The sequence below is a fragment of the Lepus europaeus genome, chromosome 8 (genome assembly GCF_033115175.1).
Source record: "Lepus europaeus isolate LE1 chromosome 8, mLepTim1.pri, whole genome shotgun sequence".
NCBI lineage: Eukaryota > Metazoa > Chordata > Mammalia > Lagomorpha > Leporidae > Lepus > Lepus europaeus.
Genome location: NC_084834.1, coordinates 101799393 through 101811551, shown reverse-complemented (window position 1 = coordinate 101811551; position 12159 = coordinate 101799393). Strand labels below are relative to the sequence as shown.

The following is a 12159-nucleotide window of genomic DNA, read 5'->3' as shown; positions in this document are numbered from 1 at the left end:
TGACAAAGGGAGAGGGAGAGACAAAAAAAAGGCAGCTTCCATCTGCTGGTTTACTCCCAAATGGCTGCAAATTCTGGGGCTGGGCTAGGCTGAACAGGAGCCCAGACCTCCATCTGAGTCTCCCATCTGGGTAGCAGGGGCCCTCAAGTATTTGGGGCATCTTCTGCTTTCCATGACATATTAGGGAGCTAGATTAGAAGTAGAGAAGCTTGGACTTGAACCAGCACTCTATGATATGGGATGCCAGTATCGCTGGTGGCTGCTTAACTTGTACCACAGTGCCAGCCTCATGTTTTCTGCTCTTACCAAGAGTCAGCTTTGCGCTGCAGAATGTTCCGTGACAGGACAGTTGGCCTATACTGTGCAGGAAGTTACCTCCTTACTTGCTCAGTAGAGTTCACTGTCAGCAGACACGGTCCTCTGACGAGAGTACTGCAATTTTATATGGATAATTTGCAGACTTACCTAATGTGCAATTGTGTACAGATTACTCAGTTACATTTTCAAACTTTGAATAATCAGTATCTGATCATCTTGTTTTTTTTTTTATCAAAATGTGTATTTCTTTTTCTTTTTTCTTTTCTTTTTTTTTTTTTGACAGGCAGAGTGGACAGTGAGAGAGAGAGAGACAGAGAGAAAGGTCTTCCTTTGCCGTTGGTTCAGCCTCCAATGGCCGCCGTGGCCGGCGCACCGCGCTGATCTGAAGGCAGGAGCCAGGTGCTTATCCTGGTCTCCCATGGGGTGCAGGGCCCAAGGACTTGGGCCATCCTCCATTGCACTCCCGGGCCACAGCAGAGAGCTGGCCTGGAAGAGGGGCAACCAGGACAGAATCCGGTGCCCCGACCGGGCCTAGAACCCGGTGTGCCGGTGCCGCAAGGCGGAGGATTAGCCTGTTGAGCCATGGCGCTGGCCCAAAATGTGTATTTCTAATTATATTTTTTAAAACTGAAAGAACTGGCTGAATGGATATTTATTTTCCTGAAGGTATTTTTAAGATAAAGCTTCACAATGGCTGTACTCTTTACAGATATATGTAGTTTGATGCATATTGTTACATTTTGAAATATTGTGTATTTCATATAAAATATTGGTTTCATATAAAATATTGAATAGTAGAAATTGTACAATTACAACCATGTAATTAAAAAGATTAACCAAGCAAAAAAAAGTCCACTTTGCTTCTTAGATATTATCTAGATTGGTGCAGACCTTTAGCTAATTTCCAGAGTCCTGAAAAAGTTGATTGACAAGTTTTTTTAAGATTTATTTATTTATTTATTTATTGGAAATTACAGAGAAGATTTATTTATTTATTGAAAATTATAGAGAAGAGAGACAGAGACAGAGATCTTTCATCTGCTGATTCACTCCTCATGTGGGCCAGGCTGAAGTCAGGAGGCAGGTGCTTCTTCTGGGTCTCCCACATAGGTGGCAGGTGCTCAAGCACTCAAGTCATCTTCCACTGCTTTTCCCAGGCCATCAGCAAGGAGTGGGATCAGAAATGCAGCAGCTGTGACTTGAACTAGTGCCCATATGGAATGCTGGCTTCGCAGGCTGTGGCTTTACCCACTGGTCCACAGTGCCAGCCTTGATCTTGGCAATTTTTTTCTAGTGTTACTTTAACAGAGAAGCAGATTTTCAGAGGTATTTACTACACCATTCCAGAATTATTTCTTTTAAGATTTATTTAAAAGGCAGAGTTACCTAAAGAGGGAGAGACAGAGTGTTTAAATCTGTTAGTTTACTCCCTAAATGCCACAATGGCTGGCGCAGGGCCAGCTGAAGCCAGGAGCCTGGAATTTCATCCAGAACTTCCACATGGGTGCAGGGGCCCAAGCACTTGGGCCATTTCTACTGTTTCCCAGGTGCATTAGCAGGGAGCTGGATTGGAAGTGGATTGGCCAAGACTCAAATCAGCCACCATATGGGATATTGGTATCACAGGCAGTGGTGTAACCCACTGTGCCACAGTGCCAGCCACTTTATGGTTCTTTGTAAACTTTGCAAATGTTGAAATATTCAAATCTTAAATATATCATTACATGAATTTCTCAGATATATATTCATGTAGAACCCAAACTCCTGTCGAGTCATAGAAAATTACCACTGCTCCAGAAGTTCCTTAATGTTTCTTGCCAGTAATCTTTTTTTTTTTTTTTGACAGGTAGAGTTAGACAGTGAGAGAGAGAGAGAGAGAGAGACAAACAAAGATCTTCCTTCCGTTGGTTCACTCCCCAAATGGCCGCTACGGCCAGAGCTATGCTGATCCGAAGCCAGGAGCCAGGTGCTTATTCCTGGTCTCCCATGCGGGTGCAGGCGCCCAAGCACTTGGGCCATCCTCCACTGCACTCCCAGGCCACAGCAGAGAGCTGAACTGGAAGAGGAGCAACTGAGACTAGAACCAGGTGCCCATATGGGTTGCTGGTGCCGCAGGCGGAGGATTAACCAAGTGAGCCACGGCGCCGGCCCCTCTTGCCAATAATCTTAACACCATCTTCTGTACCCCAATCTAGCCACTTTTCCATTTTTTTCACCATATATTGTTTTTGTCTATCCTAGAATTTCATGTCATTGGAGTCGCTTTTTTTTTTTTTTTAAGATTTACTTATTTGAAAGGCAGAGTGATGTAGAGAGGGAGGGAGGGAGATCTTCATCCACTGGTTCACTCCCACATGGCCTCAACAGCCTGGGCTGGTCTAGGCTAAAGTTAAGAATCCAGAATTCCATCTGGGTCACCTGTGTGGGTGTCAGGGGCCCAAGTACCTTGGCCATCTTGGGCTGCTTTCCTAGATGCAGTAGCAGGGAGCTGAATTGGAAGCAGCATAACCAGGGCTTGATCCAGCATTCTGATATGGGATGCCTGCTTTGCAGGCAGCATCTTAGCTCACTGCACCAGAATGCTGGTCTTTGGAGCTACTTTTTTACACATGGTTTCGTGCAAGACAGCTTTCATTCAGTATAATTGTTTTTGGAATTATCTATGTAGTTGGATGACTCAATATTTTTTTTCCTTTTTATTGTTGAATAGTATTTGAGAAACCATACAAGTTTGTTTCTTGTTGGTGAACACCTGGAATTTTCAGATTTTAAAGTATATTTATTTTTATTCTTCTGAAAGGCAGAGTGATGGGTATAGAGGGTGAGGATGGGAATTTTCCACTGGCTGATTCCCCAGATGCCCACATATTGAATTAGGTCAGGTTAAAGCCAGGAGTCAGGGTCTCTGTCTTGATCTCCCATGAAGGTGACAAGGACTGAGGTACTTGAGCTGTCATTTGCTGTCTCTCAGGGTGCTCATTAACAGGAAGTTGAATAGGAAGTGGAGGTGGGATTCCATCCCAGGCACTCTGAATATGGGATGTAGCAGTCCCAAGTGGCAGCTTAACCTGCTGCTACAAAATGCCTGCCCTTGCTTTTAGATTTCAGTTGTATAGAAACCTGCTATGAAGATGTTTTCTATAAATCTTTTTCTGGGCATATGCTTTCATTTCACTTGAGTATGCGTGTACAGTGGAACAAAGTGATACATACTTTTTAAAGATTTTTAAAATTTATTTGAAAGGCAGAGTGACAGAATAGAGAAATAGATCGTCTATCCACAGATGGCCACAGCAGTCTGAGCTGATCCAGGCCGAAGCCAGTTGCTCAGAACTCCCCTCCAAGTCTCCCATGTGAGTGGCAGGGGCCCAAGTACTTGGGCCGTTTTCTACTGCATTCTTAGGCACATCAGCAGGAAGCTGTTTTGGAAGTGGAGCACCTGGGACTCTAGAGTCAGTGCTCTGATATGGGATGCTGGGGTCACAAGCAGCAGCTTAACCAGCCATGCCACAGCGTCAACCCCTAGAGTGGGATAATTGAAAAACATAAATGCTCATGTTACTTCTCTGCTTAAGACCCTCTGGCAATTTCCACTTATAATTAAACCCAAATTTTTAATAATGTGTTTTACTAAGTCCTATATGATCTAGGTACTACCTATCTCTTCAGCTTCTTCTCATATCATTCCCTCCGATTGTACTCATCACAGTGACATTTACAATAGCAGTTTTCTCTATATGGAATGTTCTTCAGTGTGTTCTTTACATAGCTAGTCCCTTCTGTGCGTTTGAATTTTGGCAAGACTATACCCTCTCTGACCACCCAACTTGAAACACACATGACTTTATTGTAATTCTCTATATGGTATTTTACCTGATATTTATTTATTTTTGCTTACTATTTGTTTCTCCATTATGATATGTAAGTTCCAGGTTGACCAGGGTATCTTCAGTCTTACAGCTATATGTCCAGCAGCTAAAATAATACCTGGCACACTAAAGGCATTCAGTTAATATTGGCTGGATGGATAGGTGAATGAATGACTCTCTATAGACTTTATTTAACAGAATAAAATAGAGTTATACCTCTTTATTTTTTATTTATTTGACAGGTAGAGTTAGTGAGAGAGACAGACAGAAAGGTCTTCCTTCCATTGGTTCACCCCCAAAATGGCCACTACGGCTGGAACTATGCCAATCCGAAGCCAGGAGCCAGGTGCTTCCTCCTGGTCTCCCATGTGGGTGCAGGGGCCCAAGAACTTGGGCCATCCTCCACTGCCCTCTCAGGCCACAGCAGAGAGCTGGACTGGAAGAGGAGCAGCTGGGACTAGAATCGGCGCCCACATGGGATGCTGATGCCGCAGGCAGAGGATTAACCAAGTGAGCCATGGCACCAGCCCCGAGTTATAACTCTTTAAAAAGAATTTTCTGTTGTCTCATCAGACCTCTCTGTTTTGACATGGGCATTATTATTTTAGATTTGGGAGCCTGGTTTAATATAAGATCTTAGGCCATAATTTCCCTAGATGTTAACACAGATCGGGTAAAATCAATACAACTAGTTAAAGATAAGCACATTCATTCTGAGGATTCTGGGGTAAATATACAAAGAATAGTTACCCCTAAAGCTTCTTATTCGTTGTCAGTTATTTGTAATTTGCACTAAATTAATGAAGGAATACAAATCTCAGTGTGTGTTATATATATGGCCATAAATGTGCTTGAATTCTAATTGGGAAAACCAAAAAAATGAAATCATAACAGTAAAATAAGCTGTATAATCAGTGTCATATGAATGATAAAGAAGACAAATAAGGAGGTTTGTAGGAGAGTATGTGCATGAATGCCAGAAAAAAATGAGAAGAACCCTCAGAAAAAACATTGGGCCTCAGATGAGCCTTAAAGTGAATTTGCTTAGATAAGTGACCAGGAAAAAAAAAGCATAAGCAATTAATAGAAATGGCACAAAAATAGTATAGAGAATAGCTAACCAATCAACCAGGAAGGTAGGCAGTGTCTAATAAGGGTGGTAATACCTTGTTAGGATTCTGTAAGATCTGGTCCTCATGTCCCATTTTTTCTAACCATCTAGGGTAAGCATGTTTTCATAGGGTTCATTTTGCCAACTAAATCTTTTAAGAGACTAAGATGCTAATTTAAAAGACAATTTATTAATAACTAGTTTTGGAGCCCAAGTCACCCCTCCTTTTTTTATTTTTAACTCTTAAAATATTTTTTATTTGAAAATCAGAGAGACAGACGTATATTCCATCTATTGGTTCACTCTCCAAATGCCTGCAACAGCCAGAGCTGAGCCAGGCCTAAGCCAGGATTCAGGGACCCGACTACTTGAGCCATCACTTGCTGCCACTTAGGCCATTTTCCACTGTTTCCCAGGTGCATTAGCAGGAAGCTGGAATTGGAAGTGGAGCCAGGCCTCAAACCCAGACACTCTAATATGGGATGCCATTGTCTCAAGTGGCCTCTAACCTCTGAGCCAGATACCTGCCCTCAAGTCATCCATTTTCCAGGATCAGAGTACCTAGGGAGTTTAATCAGTAATCAGAACATTGCCTGCTGAGAATTGAGTCAGAACAAAGGACCCTTCTCTTATTTTGAGTAGGATCTGCTGGAGGGGAGGGAAACATTGTAAATTATTACACATGGGGTTAGCATGGACAATTGTTCAGGAAAAAAAATAAAGCTTTTAGAGACATTAGCAAACCCACTATTGCTTTACCAACAGTCTTTTGAATAAAAATATAAATGATAGTTTTTTAAAAAAAATTTATGTTTTTATAAGGTTTTGGTGTATTCACTTTCCAAGTATTTGCTGAGTCTAGTTTTGAAAGAAAATGCGAGTTAAGGAAATATCGAACTTTAGTTTCAGTTTCAGTGGCTGTTGGTTTAACTCTGATTATGGCATCAGGCCAGGAGGGGAAAACACAGACCATAGTCTGCCCTGATAGAATCGTAGTTCAGACCCAGAGCAAAAAAAAATGCTTTCCGAGAAACAAGTTTACTTAGAAGAAATTTCATAAAATGTGAGCAGAATGGACCTTAGTGATTTCCTTAGATTGGGAATTCCCTCAGCTGGGATGGAGTACTTCATAGAAAGTATGGAAGAGGAAGGCAAAGACTCCCCTTCATAGTTTTGACTTTGAGCTCCCAAAAGTTTCCTTTAGCTGCCAGTGTCTGGGAATTCTGTCTGCATACTTTCAAATTATCCATGTGTTTCATCATTCACAGCCAGCTGAGCAGAGGGCAGAAAGAGTGCCCGCAAAGTGGGTGGTAGACCGTTCCGATCCTCATGCTAGGGGAAGCAAGGCCCAGCAACCTTTCAGCTTCCTCACACTTGATGGCAGGATGGGGTAGCCTGGGAATCTAGAGAGAGTATATATATTTGTCTCTTACTCTGTGATCCTGAACAAATTGTTAGCTCTATCTCTGGTTTAGTTTTCTTATCTTTGGATGTATCTTTTAATACCTAACCCATCTACCTTGCAAGTTACTGAAGATGATAGTTGAAAAGAGGACTCAAAGGAACCTGATTAAAGTTTGGCTTATGTCAAAGATTTCTTTGGAGTAGTGTTGGAGGCTGGAGACAGAGGCAGGTAGACCAAGGAGGCTCTTCCAGTAATCTGGGTAAGAAGTAATTAGGGCCCAAACTAAAGCTTTTAACCTTGGACAGGGAAAGGGAGGAATAAGTTGAAGACATGTAATGTGATACAGATTATGCTTTCAGGTAACATCTCTTGGACAGAAATTGAAGATAAATGGCAAGAGGTTCTTAATCCTTGCTGTGCTTCCTTTTATCTTTCTTAAATTACTAATAGAGTGTGTGTGTGTGTATGTGTGTGTGTAGATCTGTTTGTTGCTGTCTTGACATATGTATTAAGGTACTCTAGATTATTTTGTTTTCAGAAACTTGTGACAACTTGGGGTTTGATGAAACCAAGGAAGATAATTGTCAGAACATGTGCTGGGGAAGAATGTCCAGGGTCAAGGGAGGGGAAGAAGGGTGCAGCCCTGACCTTTTCTGTTAAGTTGCTGTAGACAGCAGCTGTGGAGAACGCACCTTGAAATGGGGTGCCATGTTTCTGAACTCCTTTTGGAAAGACTTTTACAAATAGGGCAGATGTAATCTTTTGAGGTAAGGAATAAATTTTGAGGACACTCTAGAAGTAATTGTGTTTAATTCATCTTTGGTTGTCTTATTTTTTGGAGGAAGAATCCCGAGATGATGTGCATGTTATTTCACCTTTTGGGTCATTATGCAGTCTTATTCAGTCTCTTATTGACAAATTTTCTTTGTGAACAATGCTAAATTATGATTTGTGGGAAATTATATGAAGTTTATAATTCACCCAGTGCTTTCCAATTTTAGGAGTGTTCTGTTAAGAAGACCAGGCAACTAAATCTGCACTTAGAGTGCAAGGATTTTTAGGAAATAGTTGTTCTTTGTTAGTACTTAAGTGAAACTGTAGTTGCAATGCACATGATGACCTCAGACATGTTTGATTTCATTAAGACTGTCTGGTAAATGAAACTTGCAGACAATGCAAGAAGCAGCAGCTGCTAACATTGCTTCATCTCCTACAGCTGCCTCCAAAGCCACCCAATTTTGTGTGAGAGTATGTAGTAATTATAATCCACAGGATGTGTTGACTGTATCATAAAGACTTCCACTTATGAAAATCTTGAGGAAATAAAGGGGCATATTAATTCTATATGAGCATATTAAGCACTGTATTCAATAGCAAAAAACATCGATCTTTTCTGGCAGTATTATCCAAAAGCTTCTCTGGATTAGAGGAACCAGTCCTGAATTTCTAAGTCATTGTGAATTATTTGGTGCCTCAAGTTCCATGTATTTAAAATCAATCCCACAGTCTTCTCTATTAAACCACATCTTCCCCCTTGGTCTTCCTATTCCTGTTAGTAGCAGTTCTGTTCTGTTAAACCTCAAACCTTAGGGTTTTTCTTGATTTCCTTCTCTCTCTGTACTTAAGGCTCAAATCCTTAGCATTTTCCTTGACTGGTTTCCACAATTTCAAGCTTCATATACAGCATATCACTAAGTCTGAGAGAGAGAGATTGAGATTGAGATTTATTCCATTTGGTTCACTCCCCAAACACGTGCAACAGCCAGGGCTGCGTCAGGCCGAAGCCATGAGCCAGGAACATCATCTGGGTCTCCCATGTTGTTGGCAAGGACTCAAACACTTGGGCCGTTGTCCACTGCCTTCCCAGGTGCAGTAGCAAGGAGCTGGAGCAGAAATGGAGTAGCTGGAACTCAAACTGGCCCTTGGATATCAGGTTCTGGCATCCCAAGTGGTAGCCTAACCCACTCTGCCACATGCCCACCTCCTTACTTTTTTGTTGTAGTAGGATACATTTGAAATCTACCATTGTAGCCATTTTTAATATTTGTTTTACTTGAAAGTCGGAGTGTGAGAGAGAGATTGATTGATTGATTTTGCTCTTCCATCTTTTCGTGCACTCTCCTAATGGCCACAGCAGCCAGAACTGGGCCAGGCCAAAGCCAGGAGCCTAGAGCTGCTTTCAGGTTTCCCACATGGGTGTAGGGGACCAACACTTGTGCTGTCTTCTGCTGCTTTCCCAGGTACATTAGCAGGGAGCTGGATCAGAAGTGGAGCAGCTGGGTCTTGGAGTGGTGCCTTATGGGATGCTGACATTGCAGGCAGAGGCTTAACCAGACCCTATTTTAGCCATTTTTTTTAAGTGCACATTTTATTAGTATTAAGCCTATTCACAATGTTATGTAACCATCACCACAGTATAGTTTCTGAACTTCTTATATCATTCATCCACTCTGTCACAAGGACCACATAAAAAGATCTGTGCAGTCCTCAGTGTAAGCTCAGATTCCCAAGCAATGTGCCTTGCCAGCTAACCAGGGAGCCCTGATTGTGTGGAGCCTCATATACAGCATATCAAAGTCCCAGCCACACCCTGAGTCCTCCCACGCAGCCTCAGTGTTCACAGTCCCAGCACACAAACCAAAGCACCCAGCCCCCTGGCTGTTCTACCCACAAGACTCTGAATTCTCCACTTGGCTGGTTGCTGGGCACAGACACGAGCTGGTGCAGCTGTTACGTATGTCCAAAATGGTGCCTGCTCTCTATCAGCTTGTTACAGGACATAGTTGCAGGGTAACGGGGGAGAGAGAAAACGTGACCACCACCACCAACCCCCTTTGTTTTTTCTCCTCTACTTTGGCTTTTCCCCCACAGGGCTCCAAGCTGGATTCCCTCTAGGCTCTTCCTGTCGCTTTATTTTTTTGCCAGTGGCGCGGGCTGCTGCAGTCTGGTTTCACCTCACTCTCCAGTGCTGTTGTGGAGACTCTCGGCTGTTGGGGTTCTGAGTTGTGTGCTGTCATCACCCTCCACATAGGTCCACTGTGTCCCTCCAGTTTGCATAGTTTCCTGTGCTGTTTTCTTCCTAACTCTTCCCTGAGACTGCACTCTCTCCAATATTAAACTATCTTCTCCTAGACTAGAGCAGCAAGCCCCCCTCATACTCCACCATCTTAATCCCCCCAGGCTAGCTCTTCAGAACATCTCAATGAAAAGAAAAAAGTTGAAAACAAATTGAACACCAGTACTACTGATTCAATTAGGAAATGCATGCATTCTTACCAAGTTCCTATTACAATTTTTTATACTACATTTCACAAATCAGTCTTTCTGTAAAACAAAATGATGTATATTTTCCTAAATATTTATGTGTTTATTATATTTAGGTAAGGAAATTTATATTTACATGAAAAATTATTTGAGAAATGTTTTATTACATTCATGTTTTTACATTGTATTCTTTAAAAATATATATTTATTTGAAAGGCAGAGTGGCAGGGAGAAACAGTGAGAGATCCATCCTCCATCCACTGGTTGATTCTCCAAGTGTCTACAAAAGCTGAATCTGGGCAAGGCTGAAGTTAGGAGTCAGGAACTCCACCTGGGTTCCCCATTTATGTAGCAGGGACCCAAGTGCTTGAGCCATCTTCTGCTATTTTCCCAAGCACATTTGCAAGGAGCCTGATTGTAAGCAGAGCAACCGGGACTCAAACCAGAGCTCCAATATGGAATGCTGGCACTCTGATACTGCTAAATGCACTGGGCCACAATGCTGACCCCTACACGGGTACTTTTCACTTGCAAGGACTTGGCTGCAATAATAATATCTTCAGTGTAACCACAGATACGGTCATATGAACCAAGTACAGATGATGTTTCCAGGAATATTTTCATAGTCATAACAGAGTGGTTATAAACATCAAATCTCTTAGAAGGTTCATCATTCCAGAAATGCAGAATGTATATTGCTTTAGGCAGGAGAAATTTAGGCAGGAGAATTCTTATTTCAGCAGTCACAGTTAAACTTGTTTTGGAGTTTCAAATCCTCTTTTCCAGAACTTCATACATTTTGATTTCTTAAAGTCTTTCTTTCAATTTGCTATAATGAGAAAATGATAATGTTATTTACCTGGGCTGTTCTCATCTTCCTAATGATTCACAGTTCACATTTAAAAAACATACAGCAGGAAAAGGATGTTTTTATAACCCAGAACTCCACACAGGATCATATCAGAATCTTTGCACAATTGTCAATATTCTTTGGCCAAAAGATTTGTCTTGATAAAACAAATGATAACATGGAAGTAATCTGGTAACCTACCTTGATTATAAGTCTTGCTTGCTTGGATCTGGGATTCAGGCATCGTTGTCCTTTTTGTGCTTTCAGGGTGATACTGTTAAGGGAAGATCAAGAGAGCATTCAGCTTTGCATGGAAACATAAAACAAAAAAGGCGCCCCCACTGTCATCCCTCATCAGGGCATTACTTACATCACTTCTGTTTTGTCACAGCTGCCGCTTGGGTAAATTATGGTGGCTTTCTGAACATCTGCCACTTTGACTGCTTTTACTCCAGGGCCTGTGCAAAGACAGCGTCCCCCTTTGAACATGGGGAAGCCTAGAACAGATCATAGCATTAGTTAGTAATGCATGTGAATGCAACAGATAACTCTGGCTTACAATTGTGGTGATGAATGAATTGAGTTTTCATTAAGGATAAAGATAGTAATTTGTCAGACAGCACTTGATACTGCTGTTATTGAGAAAGAAGTTAAGTAAAATATTTGTGATTTTTCTCTTGAAATTTGTAAGTAAATTATTAAAAAATAAGGCAAGGGTGAAGGATGTTTATTGGAGGAAAAGCTTGTTTACCTCTGCTTTCATGCATGAGAGCTTTTCCAGGAAGTTGAGAGCATTATTCCATATAAAATATTCTTAACAGACGTTTAACACTATTTATAAGGCAATATTATAGCCAAATTAGAAATTCCAGGAAGTTTATAATTTCTGATTTTAGTGATTGTTTCTAGGGCTTTAAACATTTCCACCATTTTTTTGCCAAAGCTATAACTTTAAATGTGTCAGGCTAAATAAAAATTTACCATTGTATGGTTAGGGTAAAAGTGGAAGAAAAGATATTTGAAATGTTAGAAAAGAATTGTGTAGACTGAAAAATAAAAAAGTATAATATACCTTGAACAGTTGTAGCACAGAGTATCACAGCCAAGACTAAAAGCACGCCCTTCACACTCATGGTTGTTTGCTGCTGCTGCTGCTGCTGCTGCTGCTTCAGGTGTGATGGTCTCTTCTTGGAGCAGAAACACTGGACCTGAAAGGCAATTTGTATTGGAATATATAGAGCATTTTATACACCAACAGTCCTCTTAATAGGAATTTCCCTGATTGAGTCACACTCCTTTTCTTGCTTCCAGGAGTTTCTATTTTGTTCTCATCTAAATATCC

The 12159-nt window shown here is 41.4% G+C and overlaps 1 protein-coding gene across 1 annotated transcript; it reads right to left on the bottom strand.

Annotated features, from left to right (window-relative positions):
• Positions 1 to 10224: 10224 nt before the first annotated feature.
• CXCL11 (C-X-C motif chemokine ligand 11) lies at positions 10225 to 11956 on the bottom strand. The gene is made up of 4 exons (XM_062199210.1): positions 11890 to 11956; positions 11188 to 11314; positions 11019 to 11091; positions 10225 to 10796 (listed from the first exon to the last, which is right to left on the bottom strand). Exons 1-4 carry the CDS (start codon positions 11948 to 11950, stop codon positions 10758 to 10760), a joined length of 300 nt encoding a protein of 99 aa, XP_062055194.1. The 5' UTR covers positions 11951 to 11956; the 3' UTR covers positions 10225 to 10757.
• Positions 11957 to 12159: the final 203 nt, after the last annotated feature.

What these genes read in the sequence shown, in the direction of transcription:
- CXCL11 (XM_062199210.1), bottom strand. Translation starts at nt 11,950, where the DNA reads ATGAGTGTGAAGGGCGTGCTTTTAGTCTTGGCTGTGATACTCTGTGCT. An exon ending in CTGTGCTACAACTGTTCAAG is followed by an intron (nt 11,315 to 11,889) that starts GTATATTATACT and finishes GATCTGTTCTAG; the next exon opens with GCTTCCCCATGTTCAAAGGG. An exon ending in AAGCAAGACTTATAATCAAG is followed by an intron (nt 10,797 to 11,018) that starts GTAGGTTACCAG and finishes TTCTCATTATAG; the next exon opens with CAAATTGAAAGAAAGACTTT.